This window comes from Lutra lutra, chromosome 2, assembly GCF_902655055.1.
Source record: "Lutra lutra chromosome 2, mLutLut1.2, whole genome shotgun sequence".
In the NCBI taxonomy this organism is placed as follows: domain Eukaryota; kingdom Metazoa; phylum Chordata; class Mammalia; order Carnivora; family Mustelidae; genus Lutra; species Lutra lutra.
Genome location: NC_062279.1, coordinates 55,839,225 through 55,861,452, shown reverse-complemented (window position 1 = coordinate 55,861,452; position 22,228 = coordinate 55,839,225). Strand labels below are relative to the sequence as shown.

At 38.6% G+C, this 22,228-nt stretch overlaps 1 protein-coding gene across 5 annotated transcripts in view; it reads right to left on the bottom strand.

Annotated features, from left to right (window-relative positions):
- PINX1 (PIN2 (TERF1) interacting telomerase inhibitor 1) overlaps window positions 1–22,228 on the bottom strand; it is a 102,464-nt gene that overhangs the window by 66,128 nt on the left and 14,108 nt on the right. For all 5 annotated transcript variants that reach the window (XM_047717463.1, XM_047717465.1, XM_047717466.1 and 2 more), the window contains 2 exons: window positions 8,322–8,414; window positions 1,774–1,850 (listed from right to left, as the gene is read on the bottom strand). In XM_047717463.1, the coding sequence (XP_047573419.1) occupies window positions 1,774–1,850; window positions 8,322–8,414 (170 nt within the window). The remainder of the gene's footprint in view (window positions 1–1,773; window positions 1,851–8,321; window positions 8,415–22,228) is intronic.

Sequence of the window (22,228 nt, the reverse complement as noted above, 5' to 3'; positions counted from 1 at the left end):
ATCAGGACTTACTGACAGACATCTGTCAGAGGATTAGAAACCTCTAATCTCCTGAAACAAAAAGCTTTCCTGTGCTTACCACTTAAGTTTTTTTAAAGTTCTACCAAAAGCCCATAAATAATACTTCCTTCCCTCATCTGTTCAACTGTAAAATTTCAAAGAGAGTACTAGAAAAGACCAGGGTCGCAGGCAGTAGGGGCTGGCAGCAGGGAGAAAAAAAGAGGGTCAAGTAATCCAAGAATGCAAGGATTTGGAAATGCCAGCACAGTGGGAATGCAAGATTGAGAGAGCTGGAAGAGTAAGGTTATCATCAGAAATCCAGTATGGACTATGGGGCTGATGCAAAGGTGCAAGGTGTGGCCAAGGGAGAGGGTAGCTAGGGCAGAGTGGAGGTGATAGAACATCCTTGAGGATACTGAAATTACTGAGGATGATCAAAGGAGAGTGACTCAAGAGAAACACTCAGGTAACACAGATGCAAAGTCTTGAGTGAACAAGGCAGAGGGCCTGATCCAATCCAGGTTACGCAGTAACCACTGAAGGGGAGAGGTGTAACCAGAAATAGCGCTGATGATCCTCAGCTCTTCCAACAGCCTCTCCATGAATGCAGCATCCAGTGTGGCCTGATGTCAGAACACCTCCTCCCTAATGACCCACCTGCTTTTGACATGACTCAGCAGAGACCTACAGACACCACCCCTCGGTGAGCCAATGGGGCCCAGGCCTGCATCCTCAGTCTTTACCACTGAAGGTGCAGGGGCAAAAAAGTGCTGAAAGATGGAATTTTCTCCCAACCCGCAGAGGAAACACCAAGCACAATCCCTAATAAGTATAGTCTTCGAAAATAATATTAAGTAACAAACAGCTACTGCCCTGGAAAAATTCCCATAGCTCTGGAGAAATATCAGAAATAAATGACACAAGTGTTTTTTTGTTCTATCATCATCAAGGGCCTTGGCTAGGAGCCAATAAAGAAACTATAAGGAGGACTTATTGGATTAGTTGAGTAATAGCTATAGCAACCATATTACAGATTTTTGGAGACAACACCAATTTTAAATTTTTATCCCTTTATCTCCAGAAACCCATATTTCAAAACTTCAGTTTTGACATCCAAGCCCAGAACTGTCTCTTACTTTGGAAATGGCACAAAAAACTTTGTGCTGTATTATACAGTCCAATGACCTAATGAAGACTCTGAATTATGGACTCATTCCATTTAGGGTACAGTTTAGTCACCCTACTCCTATCTAATTTTGAAATAAACATTGTACAATGGAGGAAATACAAAACCAAATTCCTTACAGACTCTCCATGATGATGCAACTTTCAAAATGCTTTTTAAAGGGAACAGACCAGAATAGGACTACATACATGATATCGTTCCTCCCCAAGCCATTAGCCCAAACAATTATGCAGTCCAAGCAGAGCAAACAAAACCGATGCAAGCAACCACCCTCTCTTCTGGCATGGGAGAGACATTTTTCCCTTTGAGTATACCAGCAAAGGCATTCCTCCCGAGTTTACTCCAGTCCTCACGCAAGGGAAAAAGCAGGTAACACATATTCTTTCTCAGAATCCTTGTAAAGCATATTATCTTCCAACTATTATTATTAAAAGGATATATTTAGCCTTTGTATAAAGCCTCTCAAAGCTTTTTTGGTAGGTTTATCTAAAAAGTACTACCAGTAATAGATTTAAATAGTTCTACTTAATCGCAAAAAATCAAGCGGTGTTGAAACGAACATATATCAACTGTATGTGGCTTAATACCTCAGGAGTCTTCTTACTCTGTCTTTTCCCAAAAATGCAGTCAAGATCTGTTTTGCTCCGAGATGATAGATCCTTCCCTAGAAAAACAACATGATGCCTTTCAGTAATACCATCCTTTCTAAAATAAGGAGTATGAATATAAACTATGACAATCCTGAAAACAAAATGGGTTTTGGAAAAGAAACAATTTTATAAGCTATTGACTTTCTGTCTCCCTTTCACAGACTACAACTCCTTAATTAAACATAAAATTAATTAAAAAATCCCTTATAAATCAAGTGTTTTAGAAGCAGAACCCTGACATTCTCTTATTTGTAGAAGCAACTAAGAGCACGTAACACGAGAGGAAAATAATTTTAAAGCAAGCTCTTCTACTGGTATGACTTCAAGGTATAATATCTGGGTCTCTGGGTTCCCCATTTATAAAAGAATTATCATTTATTCTAAGGAGAGTTATTTTTAATAATATGATAATTTCAATATAATTATAAATTATCATTTATTCTAAGTGAGTTACTTAAGATTATGAAATGCAGACAAAAACGCTGCTAGCTACATAGCTACATAGCTTTGAAAACACACATGAATGAGGGCACACTGTATTTGACACATAGGAGCTCTATAATTAACTGAATGAATGAAAATTTAAGAATATATGCAAATAGCTATATTAGGATGAAAGGATTTCAGATTTTTCTCTTTAAAATGTTCTTTACTATTACAGCTCTACCATCTTTAAGTAAAAGGATACATAGTAAGAGCAGGAAATTTAATGGCTTCTGGCAAAGCACTATCCGAAGGGTCTACAATTCTTATTAAAAACACTGAACTCTTTCACTTAATTTCAAACCCACAAACCAACTAATTTAAAATTCACTTCTTTGGAATTTCCACTTCTACCAAAAATACTCTGTGAGCAGTCAACCAAATCTATTCCCATTTATCAACCACATGGTAAATGCATTTTAGAAAAGTAACTGCTACATGTAAAGTCTTGAGGCTCTGGGGGAGTGAGGCTCCGGGTCAGACACAGGAATGTGTGTTCTGAGTAGGAAGCCTGAGTTCCAATGTCACAGACTCACTCGTCTTCTTAGTTCCTGTAGCAAACTCACTTGGCAACGTAATGGCATGACCCAGAAGGTTCTAGTTCACTGACTATCACTGGGGCATTCAAATATGATATTGCTCAGTGACTCCATGAAATTAAAAAACAAAACACCCTTAGATTTAATGCAAAGTGAGGCACCATAACCAGCTTCATAGGCAACAGTACTAGATTCAATGGTCTAATCAGTACGACCTGTTCCTATCAGGGACATGGTCTTCTGTGGCTCTATGCTACTCTCTCCTTTCTCCCTGAGCTAGAAACAAAGCTTTCCTGTTTCTGATTATTAAGCAGACCCAGACAACAGATCCTAAAGGAAACTTCCTCAAGAACAAAACGAAACATATCTCACATAGGAACTCAGAAAATGAACCTGAAAAGTGGGGAATAAAATTGGTCATGGTGGGGAGAAGTGGGAAAACCCTTAAGAGGTCTAGAGATCTATTCTTAGCTTTGTCATCGGCATAACACCATTTTGCACTGCTGAGCACATTCAGGATGGCAGTTTCTATTTCAGAAAAAGGAGTTATGCTTAGTTCAAAATATGTATCGGCCATCTTTCCCTAACCTGTCTTCTGGAATGGAACAGATACCCTCAAAGAAATGCAAATTAAGATCTTTTACGGAAACTCTATTAAAAGGAACGCTGGAGGGATTTAGGAAGGGAGGGTACATGCAAGATCGCAATTCTAGGACAGATGTCAAACTATGAACGTGCAGAGATTGAAAACAAATCTAAACATTACAGGAAAAACTGCCAAGCTGGTAGAGACAGTAAGCTGTACCAAAGAAGATGCAAGTGTTTCTAAGGTTTTGGTGATAGGTTCTTATATCAGAAATTTTTATCCTTTAGCAAAGTTCACTTAAGTAAGTGTAGAAACCAGGATTGTTACAGGCCTTGCTCTGGATTTGATCTGGAAAACAAAACACAGAGAAGAATTAAGAGTCAGAGACCAATGGAAAGGAGCTTAAAGATAGATCAAAATGTGAAGATAGAATTGGAACTGAAACAGTTGTTAATTAATGATCCTGGTTGAATAGTTTATGAATTTTATAAAATCATGGCCACTTTTAAATAAAATATATAAATACTAAAACTGAGTTAGAAAGCTTACTGGTTTCAGTTCTAAATTAAGGTCAAATGACAGCAAATACTGTTGAAAAACTTAGATGTTAGGGAAAATGACAATCAAAAGCTCAACAGAATAAGAACTTACGTTATCTGTCTGGGTTTGGTTCATCTACCTTTCAGTCTTCCATTGGCCGTAACACGGCTTCCAGTAGCCAAGCTGATGTAACTATGTCCATAAAAGGATAAGCAGGTACTTTCAGAGAAGAGTTCTTTATGATTTTTTTAGCTGTTTTTCTAACAGTCATGATTATCCAGTCCATCAGAGTGGCAAAGAAAGGAGGAAGGTTACCACTGTGGCCAGATATACCCATGATGCCGAGAAGTCCACATGGGAAGCAAATGAAATTACAAAAAACAAGAATTAAAGAAGCACAGAGATCTGGAACTTCTTAATTTAAGGGCAAAAGTCTTATAGAACCCAACAAGTTCTCGGGAAAATACGGTATTATAGCACCGTATTAAAACAAAGCCTGAAAAAAAAACCCTGAGCTTTCTACTCGGAGTAAAGGGGTGAGGGCCAGGAAATGCATGGTAGGTGAAATAGGTTTTGTTAAAATTTAAAACAAAACAAAAACGAAACAAAACAAAACAAACCAACCCGCTTCAGGTGTATGTAGTTAGCCTCACTTACTTGGAAAATTCATTTGCATATCACCAGTCATGAAGAATACAACACATACTGTATCTTGATTTTTGTTTTCAACAAAAATACATGGGACCAATAATAAGCCGGCAACAGAAGATTATGGCGGTGGCACTGAAAGGTGATGTCAGAGCACCAGGCAAGCTGCAGGGCTTAGAGTGGGGTTTGAAATAAGTGAGACCCTCACAACCAATAAGACAGCCAGAATTTTTCCACAGCCTGCAGTGGTGCTAATTTATATTTAAGTGGCAAAAGAATCCAAAGAGGAAACTAGACACCCATCACTAGCAGAGTCCCTTGCCGTGGGGGGGCAGGGTTTGTGGGGGAATGTACTAAGCTTGGAAGGCTGCTCTATGTTAGGGCAAACTAATACTTTGATAATCTGATATTACAAGGGTTTTTTTAATATCTTTTTTTTTTTTTTTTTTACCATGATGCCAGTAATTTGTGAGGAATCCTGTAGTTTGCATTTGGATGACTTCAGTATACTTGGACCTTTTTGATTTGACCTAAGGAAGCACTAATAGGTTTTGAATGTTGCCTGTGTGTTTGAGAGACCTGAAGTCATTAAGATCTAATATCAAAAATTGGAAGCCAAGTAACTTGTTGTTAACTTTGTACGTTACAACAGTTAACGTTGTAACTGTTAACACAGTCTGTGCATCCAGCCTAGGGAGCCAGCCACCAGGACATGTGCTGTCCAGGCAGTTTCCTCGTTTAAGAAGCAAATACTGCCAACGGTCATGTGAGTAAGAAGTCTGAGGAAAATCACTAGGATGAAGCTGTGCAACCACAGTTCATGCCCCCTTATTTCTTCCACCCACTGCCCAACTGAGGGGAGGAAGAGAGCAATACTCTCCTGATAATTCTGCACTGTGTAGGTGAAAAACTTTAAAAATGTTTTTGTGGAGTTTGATCTTTTCCTCTCCACAGATGCGCCTCAACAAACATTTTTTGAATTGCAAGAAACTGCATGGAAGTTAGGCTTTTAAACAAACATGGATGATACAAACTTTTGAATTAGAAAATAAGTTGTTTCAAATTCAAATCATAAGTCTGGGACTCTAGAAAGGAGTAAGTATGTATCTCAATGAAAATGATATAGCCAGGGCGCCTGGGTGGCTCAGTGGGTTAAGCCGCTGCCTTCGGCTCAGGTCATGATCCCAGGTCCTGGGTTCGAGCCCCACATCGGGCTTTCTGCTCAGCAGGGAGCCTGCTTCCTCCTCTCTCTCTGCCTGCCTCTCTGCTTACTTGTGATTTCTCTCTGTCAAATAAATAAATAAAATCTTTAAAAAAAAAAAAAAAGAAAGAAAATGATATAGCCAATATTTAGGCAGTAGCAAATTTTTATAATGCTATTTGCTACCGGAATCTCACACTTTTAAAGTCAAATTTTTGTCCTCGCTCTTCCCATGTAAAATGTCATCTTCCCATGTTTTAGTCTCTGGATCACAGGCAGGAGTTACAGCATGAATCATCCTCATTGAATAAGCAAATTAGTTATGCTCACTAAGAGCCTACCGAGGGCTAAAAAGCTTATCAAACATTATGCTGAACAATCAAAAGTTCCATAAAATGGGTCATTTCTGAAAAGTCATAAAATGCAACCTACTTTAGAACTCAATAATGACTTAAAAATCTTTCCTCATGTTTAATAGCGGAAGCGGAGTCTGAAGAAGGTCAGTGCTAACGTGATCTGTGCGAGAGGGTAATGCAGCACCCAGGATCCCTGTGATCTAAGATCATCCACCTTAGAGATGACTCAGAGTTTATCATTCACATCCAGGGACAACTGCTCTACATGGAAAGACTTCTTTTATTAAATGAAAGAACTCTAAGATATGCTTTCATCGTGGCTTGTTAAGATGGATAGTAAATAATGACTTTCTTCATTACCTGGATTTCTGCCTCTTTTTCCCACCTTTTCTACTCATTCCCCAATCTGCATTTCCTCTATTTTCCCACTTAATCTCCTCCGCTTCCTTCCTGACAATATATCTTGAACCCTCTTCCCTGTATACCAAAGCCCCCTTCTCCCCAAGCAAGGCTAATACTAAGAAATCAGTAAACCTCATTCCAAGAAATTGAAGGCACAACACACCAAGCAGTTTGACAGGATCACCTGGCAGGGGAGTGGCTTAACTAGAAATAGAAAGCAGATACTCCCAGCCATCCATCAGATTAAAGTAGATTACAGAGGTTTATCCCGGCTGCAGCAAATGGTTTAGGTGAAATCATGCGTGTAGTCAGGCACTAAAGGAAAACTAGATTTGCTAACTTGAAAGTTTCAAAGGCTGCCCTACCATCTAAAAGCTACAGGCCATTTTTAATGTCATCAATTTGTTCAGCATCTTTCTGCTATATCTTTCTTTTCCTTTAGGTTCTAATGAAAAAAGACTGGTTATAAAGTGGCAATTTAGCCTCCCCTCAGAATGACTGAGGAGCCAGCAGGGACTGTCTTCTGTTCTGCAGCAGGTCAGGAGTGGAGACAATTCCTGATTAGAGACCACATAGGAAAACAACAAAGAAGGTTCCAGCTTGAGAGAAGAAGAGGGCATGACACGAAGAGCCACAGAAAAACCACACCAGCTGGGAGAAAGAAGCAGGAAGCGTCCATCTCTCCCTGTACACATTCCTGAAGCTATTCGGCTACTGACTCCATTTAGCTCTGCCACAGGCTCCCACTTAAATCAAACCCAGACCTACCTTTCTGGGTGCTACCCCCAAATGAGAACCACCATTAATAGCTAGAGTAGTGGAAATTCTAGCTCCCACTGCTATTCAACTTCTAGGAGTCAGGGAATTCCCAATCATGACAACTAGACTAAAGCAAAGGGATGTGTGTTTCCAGCTGGTAGAAAGGTACATCCAATCTCCCATAGGAAGAGCCATCATATGGTAAACTAGACTAGCACAACAGGATTACATTCACATTTATACCTTAAGTATAGTACATAATAAATAGGCTTTTGTATCTGGAAAGTGTACTTAATGCACAATATTGTTCTATGGGAAAATACTTGGGGGAGTTGAAGTCTAGTTAAATTGTTTCTTACCAATACAAGACTGCCACCTCGTGGTTACACCGTACAACTGCACTTGCAATTGGCGGCAGTACTGGGAAGGGAGCGGGAGGAGATGATGGAGGACCTCAGGACTCACTCACTACCCAGTTCTCAAATACATTTTCTAAAGCTACTTTGCAATGACCATGGAATGCCTATGTTAACATTCCATGCAATGCCAGAATGGCTTGGAATAATGCAACTCAGTTTGGGAGTGAGATTTCTCAAAAACAAGAAATGTAACCAAAAATGTTGAACAACATATTAAAATTATTTTCTGACAGCCACATAAAGTCTCTTTTCTCCTCTACACAGCAGATTGACTCCCACTTCCAGCTTTGTCAAAGGACTTGCACATAGTCTAAATCGAGTGTGGGGTCCCACCTCAGAGCTAATGAATCTGCACTTTAAACAGATCTCTAGGTGATTCACAATAAATGTTGAAACTTGAGCACTGCTTTAGATCAAACCAGTCAGGCCATCCATACTTGTCCATTTTGCATATAAAACAAGAAATAATGTTGCTGAAAGCTAAAAATCCTTTAAGAAACCTAGTGTGAACATAGACATTTCAGCAACAAAGAAAGAAATGCTTAATTTTACCTTTTGTAAATTTCATATAGTGAACACGGTTTTTGGAGATTTTAGACTTTTCTTCAAGGCTGAAAGTCTTCTTTTCTTTGTTGTCTGAGGAGTCTTAAAAATGGAATGAAAAGCATACATTAAACTCTCTCTCTGTAATCCATCCTCATTTATTCTCTTACAAATACAAGGTCTGATTTAAATGAAATCTTTAGGAGCCCTCCCATTTATTATTGAACCCAAATCAAACGATTAGAAATATTCTTAACTGTGTACTATGAATCAGGCAAGACCATTCACACAGAATTTGTAAAATCCTCAAGGAAAAGAACCAAAAACTTGTGTTCACACAAAACCTACATATGAATGTAATAGTAGCCTTATTTATCATAGTTAAATACTGGAAATAACCTGGAATTCCTTCAATGGGTGAATGGCTAAGCAAAGTCTGGTATATCCTTATACTGAAACACTACTCCACAACAAAAAGGAACAACTTGGATGGTCCTCGAGGGCATTGTACTTAGTGAAAAAGGTCAATCTGCACAAGATATGTTCCAATTATATAACATTCTCAAAAGTGAAAAAACTATACAGTTAGAGAAAACATTAATGGTTTCCAGGGGACAGGGATGAAAGGGAAGTGTTGGAAGGGGAGTGTGAGTATGAAGAGGCAGCAAAAGGCAGCTCTTCTGTGGTAATGAAACAATCCTGTATCTTAAGTGTGGTGATGATTACATGATTTTATACATGTGATAAAATTCCATTGAGCTACACACACAAACACACGCGCGCGCGCATGCGCGTGCAAGAAGACTAAAAAAAATGGTGAAACGTTAATAAGGTCTGTGGTCTGAATCAACAGTCTACCAAGTGTCCTGGTTTTGATGTTATTTTATAGCTATATTAGATGTCACCACCGGGGAAAAGTGGGTGAATGGTACTTAGGACTCTTTGTAGTACTATTTTTGCAATTTCCTTTACATCTATAATTGTTTCAAAATAAAAAGTTATTTTAAAAAGCCAATAAAGGAAGGTTAAATGATAATTAAAAAACAGAGCAGACATGATAATCATGTAGTGTGAAGAAGCAGAGCTGGCACTGAGCCATCACCTCAAACACCAGATTTCAGAGGAGACTCACCTTAAGGACAAAAATAACAAAAATAAATCATCGAGTAATAAACTCATGTTCATTCCTTTGATAAAAGAGGAAAATGTGAGCGTTGCCTAAAGTAGTCCCTTGCCTAAAATATCAGAGCAAGTAAATCTGGGGTTAGTGTCATTATAGGATAGTCACTAGCTGTCCATATTCTCTCATCCTTATCTATGTGTAGAGGTCAGGCAGCAGAATATCACAGAAACAGAATATCATAGGGAGAAAGAGCCTGAATTTTCCTATCTTATGTTATAAAGAACTACAGATATGAAGTTAGAGAAGGGAAAGGAAATTTTCACCTTGATACCAGAGCAAAACCAGCACATGTCCAATAAACATGTTATGTCAGTTAGCTGTAATCCTTTTCATAAATTAGCAATTTTTAAAACGAAGTATGGATTATAAAGTAAGGCTCCAAAGGATATAAAGACAGATGTTTCAAGGTTTCAGACAATCTCCAGCATGAGAGTTAATTATATCATCAACATGAAAACTTCTCTTCCGCACTTCTCAAGAGAGCCTGGGTTTTTTTTTCAGACATCCCCCAAGTAAATTTTTCTCATCTTTTGGTGGTCAAACACTTCTCAAGGTACATAATATTCTCAGTTTTGATGTTCCAAACACAAATCACTTACAAAGTGCTTAGATAATAGCTTAGATAATAGCTATTATCAATTGAAGTCTTATTAAACAGGAAGCACTGAACTAAGAGCTTTCTATGGAGTCTTGTATTTCATTTTACAATCACCCTACAAAGTAGCTGCCAGGATGATTAAACTTACTTCATAAATGGACCCTGAAGTACAGAGGGATTAAATAAGGCACATCTAGGAGGTGACTATGAAGGGATCCAAAGCCAGGTGGATAGGAGTGATAGTCCACATTCTTACCCACTACTGTGTCCCCAACAGAGCTGCTCTTGCACTTCAGAGGATGTTAAACATCTCCAGGGGAGCTTTCCCATCTGCCGAGGACACAGACTTCTCACAGTACATGGAGCATAGACAAATCTAAGGGGAAATCAGTCTTTATCTACTAGTCCCTGTGCATTCTTTTCCAAAACTGCTCTGGTTCTGAGTGCATGCAGCAGCAATCTGGCTCTCCTTCTCCACTTCTCCCAGGTGTCCTTCCCTCACTTTATGAGAGAGGCACAACTCTTCTCTTACCAGAGATAAATAAGGCACAAGCCAAGGTACTAGGAAGCGCCCTTTAATCAAAGCAGAAAAACCAGCTCCACCCCACACCAAATCTGTCTCATCCAGAGGTATACTTCCAAAAAGCTTTTACTGTAATAATAATTATCAAAATTTATAACACGTTTCCCAACTTTATTAACTGTAATCTACTGATATAATGACAACGCAATCCACAGGAAAAATATTTACACCTAAAACCTTGGGGTTACTAGAAATAAACCAAAAATTTATATGTATTTGTTTGGGGGCAGAGAAATAGGATAGGATGATGAATTCTAAAAAGTGTAAGCAAAAAAGGATATGTTAACATAAAACGCTATGGGGTATAAATGCTATGCGGTATCGGTTTCAGAAGAAAGGGAACTACAAAATATAATAGTTCTGACTACTAAATACCAGAGCAATTTGATATCCGTTGTCCCATATTTAGAAATATAGTAATATTCCCAATATGCCAGAAATTATATCCTTTGCAACTACTTAAAGCCATGATTTAAAAATCTTACAGATGTTGCTCTAAAAAATGTGAGAGAGGGTATAATGGTTTTCAAAATATATACCAAAAAACCCTTGAAGATCCCTGTCCTAAAAAGGAGATCGGCATCCCAGTTTATTTTCATAAATCTTTAAAATCAAAAAGGGCAAAATATCTGAAGGAAGTAACAAACATTTCCTAAAACCACCAAAAGGCAAAGTTGAGTCTGGTAGTACTAGTTAGTAAAATAATTCCTACAAATGAAACTTTAAAAAATATACTAAGTTTTATATCCCATTAAAAAAAAATGAGCGTTATTTCTAGAATCTTTGTGATATTCTAGAAACGGACAGTATGGAATAACTGCATACTGTGTAGATTTGTAAAGTCTTAAGGAGCTAAAAATATAATGTTGGGAAAAATAAGTTACTAGGTTATTGTGCCATCCACTTTTCAGCTTTAACACAAGTAATACAACCAAAAATGCACTTGGATGAAGACATAATGTATTTACCAAGGATGACATGGCAGAAAAATAATCTACTAGTTCTCTAGGTCCATTTCCTGGTCAGGTTTTCCCTTAAAGGAATATTCTAAAGGCTTTTCGTATCCGGAGTGACAGTTAGCAAGGTCTGGTTTCTGCTGAGCCGCTCCGGCCCTGTTGCAAGGATACGAGCACCCTCTAGTGGTCTCGAGGTAAACTTAATCTACAGGTCAGTGACTCTCCAGGGGTCTTGTACTTGTCTTATGCACAAGAGTCAGCCTGCAAGGATGAACCTGAGGAGGGGGCAGCATGAGGACAAGGAACTACCACTTGGAAGCTGTTATGCACTCACTACCTTCCTGACAAATAATACAGGGTTCCCTGGGGACACCTTAAACATTTCACTGACTGTACTTCTGGGAATACAACATGAAGACCTGACTATACCAACTGTGGTCAGCCTCAGCAATTAGCACAAGGAACAAAGTGGAAAACTCTGTCCCAAACCAGAGTTTTCGCAACTATGATGACATTTCTCAGAGAAGAGTAATCGTAATACCATCAAAGAGAAAAAGTGACTTTCTAGCTATCACTGTCAAATCTCAAAAGCAAACTGCTCAAAAATCTGCTTTCTTTTTAGTATCTAGCTACACAAATGAATCTCATGGCTCCTTTCTATATGGAATCTTGAAGCTGATAATTTCTTGATGACCCTATCACCTAAGAAGTTACAGAGTTTTCTCTAATCCAGTACATCAGAGAGAAAATTATGATACCAAACAAGGTGTGAAGTCAACTCATTTTCCCTCATCAAGAATGAACTGTGGATGCCTCTAAGAAAGCAGTCCTAACTCAAAAGCTTCTGCCTCCACAACTATGGTCATGCAAAGCCAGCTCAAGATTGTCTGACACCCTAATTGTGTCATTGAACCTGTGTAGGAAAAGTTATTGCCATTTATAAATCACCAGATATTAATTAAGGTAGAAATTGATCCCTGATATTCAAATTGCTTCAGATTACTTTTTAGTTAACCTTCACTACAGGTTTAATATGCCATAAATTACTTAATTAAGTCTACCAGAGAGGGACCCATGTAATTTTCAGATTTCTTTTATTGAGAAAAATATCGTATATCTATGGAATATCTGAAGTCTGTACAGTTAGTTATAAAGCAACCTCTCCCCCTGCCCCCACCCACCACTTCCTGGATTAGAAAATAGAACACTGCCTATATCGAGAAGCATCCAGCATCTATGTCCCTTCCTCCTAGAACAGGGTTTCTCAACCCCTAAACTACTGACATTTGAGGATGAATAATTGTTTGTTTGGGGAGGGAGGAGCATAGCTCTGCTGGGTACTATAGGATGTTTGCTGCATTTCTGGTCTCCACTAGACAAAAGTAACATCTCCCCAGCTCTGACAATCAAAAATGTCTCCAGACATTGCCAAATGTCCCATGAGGGGCAAAATAGCCCCCGCATGAGAACCACTGTCCTAACGGCAACTATTAACCTGACTTTTGTGACAATCACCCTTGATTTGGTTTTAACCATTTACTTTGGGGAGGGGAGTGGGAGAGTAAGAGCCACAGAAAGTACATAAAATATAATGTTCACAAATAACTTATATAATTGCCAACCAGAAAAAAAACAAAACAGCAACAGAACCCTACTATCACCCCAGAAGTGTGCCATGGGCCCCTTCTTAATCCCAACCTCTTTCCTCTCCCCAAAGGTCATCACTATTGTGACTTTCATAGTAATCACTTCCTTGTGTTTTAAAATAATTTGACCACCCCGGTATGGTACCTAAATATCAGATTTTTGCCTGCCTTCTGAACTTCTACGCAAGTGGAATCATATTGGATGTTATCTTCGTGTTTCACTTCTTTCAGTCAACATTAAATTAATGAGATCCCTCTACGCCATGGAACAACCAATAGCCTATGGGCCAAATCCGACCTGCCACTTGCTTTTGTAAATAACATTCCACGAGAACACAGCCATGCCCATTTATTTATATATTGTATATTGCTGATTTCACACTCCAAGAGCCAAGTTGAGTAGTCGTGAGAGAGACCCTATGGTCTACAAAATATTTCTTTCTGGCCCTTTACAGAAAAAGTTTGCTAACTCCTGCTTTGGACTCTTGCATGTAACTATACTTCATTTCTTTGCATTTACAAACACAGCAGTTTACTTATCCATTCTACTGTTTAAAGATATTTGGGTTAATTCAAGTATGGGGATACTGCAGTTAATAAGTATTGTTTCCTTCTGACTGAAGTGCATCCTTTAATATTTCCTTTATTGAAGGTCTACTAGTGGGAAAGCTTTGTCTGAAAACTTATTTTCTGAAAACTTTGCCAAAACTTATCCACTTTCTTGAAAAATATATTTGCTGAGTGTAAAATTCTAGGTTGACAGTTATACTTCCCTTAATATATTACTCCAATGTCTTTTGGTTTCTACTGTTAAGAACTCTGCTTTCATTTATAACTGTTGTTTCTTTGAAGATAATCAGTATATTTTCTCTGGCTGCATTAACAATCTTCTGTCTTTTGTGTGCATGCCTCTGTGTGTGTGCTATTCTGCTACAATGTTACACTGTTACATCTGTTATTACATTTGCAAGTGAAGATCTTTTTAAAATGTCATCTGCTTAGATTCATTAAGTTTCTTGACTCTGTGGACTTGTTTTATCACTGATTCTAGACAGTCTTCAGCCCTTACCCCTTAGATACTGCCTGTTTCCCATTCTCTCTCTTCTTTGTGCCGAACTTCTTTTAGATACTAGACCTTCTTACTTTATCTTCCATCTAAACTTCTGTTTCTTTTTTATTTTTTTTAAGATTTTATTTATTTATTTGATAGAGAGAGAAATCACAAGTAAGCAGAGAGGCAGGCAAGTAAGCAGAGAGGCAGGTAGAGAGAGAGGGAGAAGCAGGCTGCCCGCTGAACAGAGAGCCCGATGCGGGGCTCGATCCCAGGACCCTGAGATCATGACCTGAGCCGAAGGCAGAGGCTTAACCCACTGAGCCACCCAGGTGCCCCTAAACTTCTGTTTCTTATTTCCCATCTTTTCCTCTTCCATAGCTACATTCTGGATAACAGTCTTCTACAGTCTTCTAGTCTTTTTTATAGACTTTCTTGAACTGTGTCAACTGTTATTAGACCCAATACCACACTTAGTATCCAAGCTTATGTGTGCTAGAAACCAGCCACAGTCATCAATAATACAAACTTAGCAATACGTGATAGGAAAGAAAAAGCTTAGGAAACAAAGAGCTTTAGATAAATTTTCAAAGAAAATCCTTACCACCCAAAGCCTTTGCTACTCTCTCTCAATTATTCGGGAACTGAAAGAGTTGGGGGATCAACTTATTTTGGTATTTGTTTCATTTCTTTTGCACTAGATTTTAAGTTTCTTCAGAGAAAGGAATATGTCTTTTTACCTATTTCTATAACCTCAGTCTTCAAACAACACCATCAAGATAGTGAAAAGACAACCCACACAACTGGAGAAAACATTTGCAAATCATATATCTGATAAGGAACTGGTACTTGAATATATAAAAAATTTTACTAAACAACAATAAAAACACATAGCCCAATTAAACATTGAACAAAGGATCTGAATAGCTATTTCTCTAAAGAAGACATACAAATGACCAATAAACATACAACAAAATGGCGAACATCTTCAGCTGACTGGAAATGCAAATCAAAAGCACACATAGATATTACTTTGTAGCTGCTAGCATGGCTATAATCAAAAAGACAATAACAAGTGTTGGCAAAGATGACGAGAAATTAAAATCCTCATACACTGCTGGTGGGAATGTAAAAGGGTGTAGCTGCTTTGGAAAGCAGTGTGGCAGTTACTCAAAAAGTAAAACATGGAGGGCCGCCTGGGTGGCTGCTCAGTTGGTTGAGTGTATGCCCTCAGCTCAGGTCATGGTCTCAGGGTCCTAGGATCAAGCCCCACATCAGGCTCCCTGAGCAGGGAACCTGCTTCTCTCTCTCCCCAAGTTTGTACTTAGTCGCTCTCTCTCCCAAATAAATAAACAAATTTAAAAAGTTAAACATGCAGTAACCAACTCACCCAACAATTCCACTCTACATATATACCCCAGAGAAATGAAAATAAAGGCCACAGTCCACACTAACACTGACAGTGTTCATAGCTGCATTATTTATAACAGACAAAAAAGTGGAAACAACCCAAATGCCCATGAATGGGCATTCAACTAACGAATGGATAAATCATGGTATATTTATAAAATGGAGTATCATTTGGCAAAAAAAGGAATGGTCTACTGACACATGCTACCACAAGGATGAACCCTGAAAACATGCTAAGTTAACGAAATCAGCACAAGAGACCATATGCTGTGGAATTCCATTTATATGAGATATCCAGAATAGGCAAATCTTTAGAGATAGAAAGTAAATCAGCAGTTGTCTACGGCGGTTGCAGGGTTCATGGGGATGACTGCCACTAGATACAGAGTTTCTTTCAGAGGTGATGAAATGTTTTAAAACTGGTTCTGGTGAAAATCCTGTGAATATACTAAAAGTCACTGAATTGTACATTATAAATGGGTAAATTATATGGCATGTGAATTATATCTCAACAAAGCTGTTAAAACACAAACACATACAGACACATCAAGTCCTTGCCCCAGTTCCCTCCAGAATCTTAGCTGGTTCTTTTGGGTTTTATTTCTTTCATATTTCTAAATAATACCTTTAAACTGCTATACCTTACCAATTTCCTGCTGACTTCCAAAAATGGCACTGAGGAACAGGATGTAATTTTCAACTGGCAGGAAATATGAACCTGGCTGAGAAAATGCATAAATGCTAACTGGGGGAACAGTGTTCTAGAGACGGAGAGACTAGCGCAAAATCCTAAGGCAGGAGGATGCTTGATATATTCATAAGCCAGCACAGGAGTCAGTGGCTAAGATGAAATGGGTAAGAAGGAGAGTAGCAAGAGATGAGATCAGAAAGGGAAAAAGGTCCATATAACATAAGGGTGCAAGGCCAGTGAAAGGACTTTGGCTTTTATTTTGAATGAAAAGGAGGCAAGAAGGGCAAGGAGGTGCTGGTGGTGGTGGTGGTCTGATCATGAGCAGCACAGACTTACACTTTGAAAGAATCAGTCTGTCTGTTATGCTGAAGGAGAAAGAGCAATTGAGGGCAGTAGCTCCCCACCAAGGGCATTTTGCGAAGGGGCCATCTGGCAATGTCTGCAGGTACTTCTGGTTGCCATAAATGGGGACGGGGGACAGCAGAAGGTTCTAGGGGCATTTAGCAGGTAGAGGTCAGGAATGCTACTATCATTCTAAAATGCATCAGACATGCCTCACAGCAAAGAATTACCTAGCCCAAAACATCAGTAGTGCCATGGCTGAGAAAACCAGCTTTAGAGGCTATTACAAATAAGCTAAACAAGAAATAATAGTTGCTGAGGCCATGCTAGCCACTGCACAGGTGACATGAAGCAGGAAGGGTCCGGATATATTCTAAAGGTAGAACCAACGTTTCCTAGTGGACACAGGTACTTGGCTTCAACAGCTACAAGGAGAGAACTGACATCAACTGAAATGGGGAAGACAGTGGGTAAATGGTTTGACGTGTGGGGAAGCAGTCAGAACTTGAGTTTGAGTATGTTAAGTTTGAGAATTTGATAGTTGATGACACCCCAAATGAAGATACTGAGTTGGGGGTTCATTACAAGTCTGGAGTTTAGGGGAGAGGTGAGAAATCTGGCAATTGTCACCAACATCCCAGCCATCGTTTGTTGTATCCAGCCATGATGTAATAAGGAATTGGTGTAGCTAAAAGATGAGAGAGAGGCCCCAGGACCGAACTGCAGGACACCAGACATGATAAGGCTGGGATAAGAGAATCCCAATAGAGATTAAGGAGGAGTGGCCAGTGAAGTGGGAAGAAAACCAGGAGATGATGGGGTCTGAGAAGCCACAGGAAACAAGTGATTCAAGGAGGAGTGAACATCTGTGCTACACGTGAAGTAAGATGAGGATTAAAAAATGCCCACTGGATTTAGGAACATGGAAATCACTGGTGACTTTGGCAAGGCAGTTTCTGTGGAGCAGTAAGGCAAAGTCCAACTAAAGTGGGTTTAAAAGAGATAGGAGGAAGATTCCCTGTCTTCTGCCCACGAAAGGGTAAGTGCTATGGGTCATGCCCCTCTACTATGAACAATGGGAAAACAAAAGATATGAAACAATTCATCACACACTGGACAAGAGGCAGCACAGGAATGTCATCCTTGACAGAGAGGCAACAAAAGATGTGAGCCCTAGGGCTGCCCCAGCTTTCTGTCAAGAGGCAATTACTGGAAATGTCATAAGGTGGGGAGGGGAACTCACCCAGCACGTGGGGGTCTTACTAAAATGAAAACATATGTCCACACAAAGATGTATACACAAATGTTCATAGGAGCCTTTGGTATAGTAAGCAAAAACTGGAAACCCAAATATCCATCACCAGGTGAATGCATAAACAAATTATGGCATACTCACACAATGGCATACTATCCAGGAATGAAATGAACTACTGATAAATGCAACATGGATAAATCTCAGAATCGTGCTGAGAAAAACAAGCCAGGCAGAAAAGGAAATACAAACCTAATCTCTATGGAGAGATCAGCCGTTGTTTTGGGCCAGAGAATGAAGTGGGAGGGTGGGGTGTGGGGAGGAGCAGGGTGCTGACTGGGAAGGGACCCAAGATAATTCTTTGTAATGATGAAAATTTCTTTATCAAGGTTATTACAAGTACAAAGATATATACATTGGTCAAAACTCATGGAACTGTACCCTCAAAAATGGATACATTGTATTATATATAAATTATACCTCAATGAAGTTTATTTTAATATTCTAGGCAGACTGCTTCTAGTAATAGTGAAGTGGCTCATTTCAACACTCTCTTGCCAAGAAAACTACAACAAAATATTGGGTGGGTAGGGGGATGGCTCAAAGACATTACAGTGGAGCAAAGTGGACAATTATAGTACCGATTAAGGATAAGGAGATCCAGAGAAGTGAGTCTGATGTTTGGGGCTCCCCTTCCCCCCACCCCTGTGAAGTAGCAACTCTAGAAGAGGCAAAAGAGAAGCAGAGCAACGAAGCAGACCATCTGAGACTTGCTCAAGCATTTTATTTTATAAGATTTTAAAAAGAGAGACTAGGAGAACTGAAATCAATTTGTATAGAAAATCAGAGTTTTGTGGCAAAGGAGAGCAGAAGCATCAGGAAGTGGTGGTAAGTGAGGTAAATGGGCTCCAGAAACCGTTTTAAAATTAGTTTTAAACAATTTTTTGAGTAGGACATAACACATGTGGTATAGTCATGAAGGTACAAAAGGACTACAATAAAAGCTAAGCCTTCCTGGCATCTTCTCTTCCCCAGTCACTCAGCTCCCTCCCTAGAGGGAACTACTCTTACCAGTTTCTTCAGTATTTTTCTGCAGATATTTTATATATATAAAATACATACAGAATAGATATTTGGGAGCTATTCTATGCATATCAACTTCAGCACCACTGATATTTAGGGCCAGATAAATCTTTGTCATCAGGGGCCATCCCTGTGCACTATAGAATATTAAACAGCGTTGCTGGCCTCTATCTATACTAGATGCCAGAAGCACCCCGCCCCCCCATTTTTTGTTTTTTGTGACAACCAAAAATGTCTCCAGACATTGCCAAAATCACCCCCAGATGAAAGCCACTGATATATACCCAACCCACACACATGCATTTCCTCTCTATATTTTTCTACAAAGGCATGCCATACATATGGTTTTTCATCTTCCTTTTTTCACTTTATAATAACTGAAGATGATCCATCAGTTGTATAAGGATCTCACATTTTATTTCTATCTTACTGCCAACAAGTATAGCTATTTATTATCTTAAGAGCATTCTATTTTTTTTTACCTAGGGAGAAAGCACACTATTGCCTTTGATTTCATTAATGACAACTAGAAATAGCCTAAGTATCAAGCCCAAATCCATCCACCTATAAGTATCACTCTTTCTTGGTGACACTATATCCTAATTACTAAAAATAATCAGAGGAAATATTCTACTTTGGAGTTCTAGCTCTACAAATATCAACAATAATAAAGATTATAGCAGCTAATACTCATTAAGTACCCACCATGGGTTAGGCAGTGTTCAAAGTACTTTAGTTATAGCAATATATTTATATTCTTACAATCACCTTCTGAGGATGGTTAGTATTATTTCCCCTCCACCAAGAATGAAGAGACTGGGGCGCCTGGGTGGCTCAGTGGGTTAAAACCTCTGCCTTCAGTTCAGGTCATGATCCCAGGGTTCTGGGATCGAGTCCCGAGTCGGGCTCTCTGCTCAGCAAGGAGCCTGCTTCCCCTCCTCTCTCTGCCTGCCTCTCTGCCTACTTGTGATCTCTGTCTGCCAAATAAATAAATAAAATCTTTAAAAAAAAAAAAAAAAAAAAAGAATGAAGAGACAGAGATGTTCAGTAATTTACTCAAGGTCACACAAGCAGCATTGCAATAAATCTTCCCAGAGTTGGAATCACACTATAATTTTACCAATTATCAGCATATCCTGCTAGCTAGCCCTAAGCAGGGATTGTCCCGTATAGTTACATATCCTCATGTCTAACTTGGGATCCAGCACACAGCTCAACAAAGTTTGCTGAACTTGGTTAATTTTTAATTTTATTCCACAAAGTTCTTCCTCCTTCCATTTAACAAACCTCTTTTGACAGTTTACTACAAGCCAAATATTGTGCACAGAGAACAGAAAGAAATTCCTTATAAAAATGTTTGCAGAATACAACTGCACAACAAAAAAACCCAATTCAAAAAGGGGCAAAGGAATTGAAGACATCTTTCCAAAGACACAGAAACAGCCATCAAGTATATGAAAGGATGTTGAACATAACTAGTCACTAGGGAAATGCAAATCAAAAGCATAATGAGGTATCGCCTCACACCCATCAGGATGTCTGCTATCAAAAAAACAAAACAAAACAAAACAAAAGCAAACCACACGAAATCAAAAACCCAGAAAATAACAAGTGCTGGCAAGAATATGGAAAAACTGGAAGCCTTGTGCACTGTTGCTGTGAATGTTAAAATGGTGTAGCCATTACAGAAAATACTATGGCAGTTCCTCAAAAACTTAAAAATAGAATCTCATTATCATGAGATTCAGCAGTCCCACTTCTAGATATACACCCAAAAGAACTGAAAGCAGGGACTTGAAGAGACATTTATACATTCATGTTCATAGCAGCATTATTCACAATACTAAAGAAGTACAACCTAAGTGTCCATTGAAGGATGAATGATAAACAAAATGTGGTCTATATATACAATGAAACACTACTGAGCCTTAAACATGGATGAACCTTGACAACATTATGTTAAGGAAAATAATCCAGACATAAAAGAACAGATACTCTGTGATCCCACTTATATGAGGTACAAAGAGTAGTCAAAATGAGAGACCAAAAGTCTCTCAATGGCTTGAGAGAGAGAAGAATAGGGAGTTAGCATTCAATGGGGAAAGAGTTTCAGTTTTATAAGATGAAGGGTTTTATGGATGGATGGTTTGGTGGTTGCACAACAGTATACACTGATCTGTATACTTAAAAATGGTTAAAATGGTTAATTTTATGTTATGTACATTTTACCACTATTTTAAAAAATCTGCTTGCAAAAGAGCTAACAGTCTAGATTTCTTCAATGAATATCCAGCACAATTAACTGAAGTTACATCCTTGCCTTCCAAAGAGCCATGTAACCAAAACAGTCCCTTAAACTCTAAAATTAGACCAAAGGCCTTTAAGTTTGAGGACTATACCATCCATGCCCTTCCCCTCAACAGCATTTTCTTTCTGTTAATTTAATATGGAATGTCCAATATTCAATTGTTTCATTTCCAGTTCCCAGGCCTTGGATATACAATTTCTAGTACTGAGCCATTGTAACAAATTTTACTATATACCTGAGCATTTTGAATTTCTGACATATATTCAAAATACAATAAATTTCACTAGGTAGAATCAATACAAAAAAGGTTTTTCTATTAAACCTTGCCAGCTGCTGGTTTGTGGTCCCACTTGGTGTTTATTGCTTTGTATTTTTTTTTTCTTGTTTTGTATTTTAAAAACAAGTTTTTGGTTGCTAGAGTGGAGGGGGGTGGGAGGGATGGGGTGGCTGGGTAATGGACATTGGGGAGGGTATGTGCTATGGTGAAAAAATAGATAAATAAAATAAAAAGAAAATAAAACAAACAAAAAACAACAATAACAACAACAACAACAACAAAACAAGTTTTTAGTCGCACACAGGATCCCTGGAAAGATCACCTGACTGTAAACTGAATGGATTTATCTTGTCATTCTCAAACTCTTACAGGGAAAAAATGGTGAAAGCACCATTAAAATGCATACAGAAATGACTATTTATAATAGCTTCAATTAACTTTCAGATATATTATGCTTATAGTAAAAAGAGTTAATAAAAATGTTTTAAATTAAGACATTATGTCTTCTATAGATCGAATGGATAACAAAGCAAAGA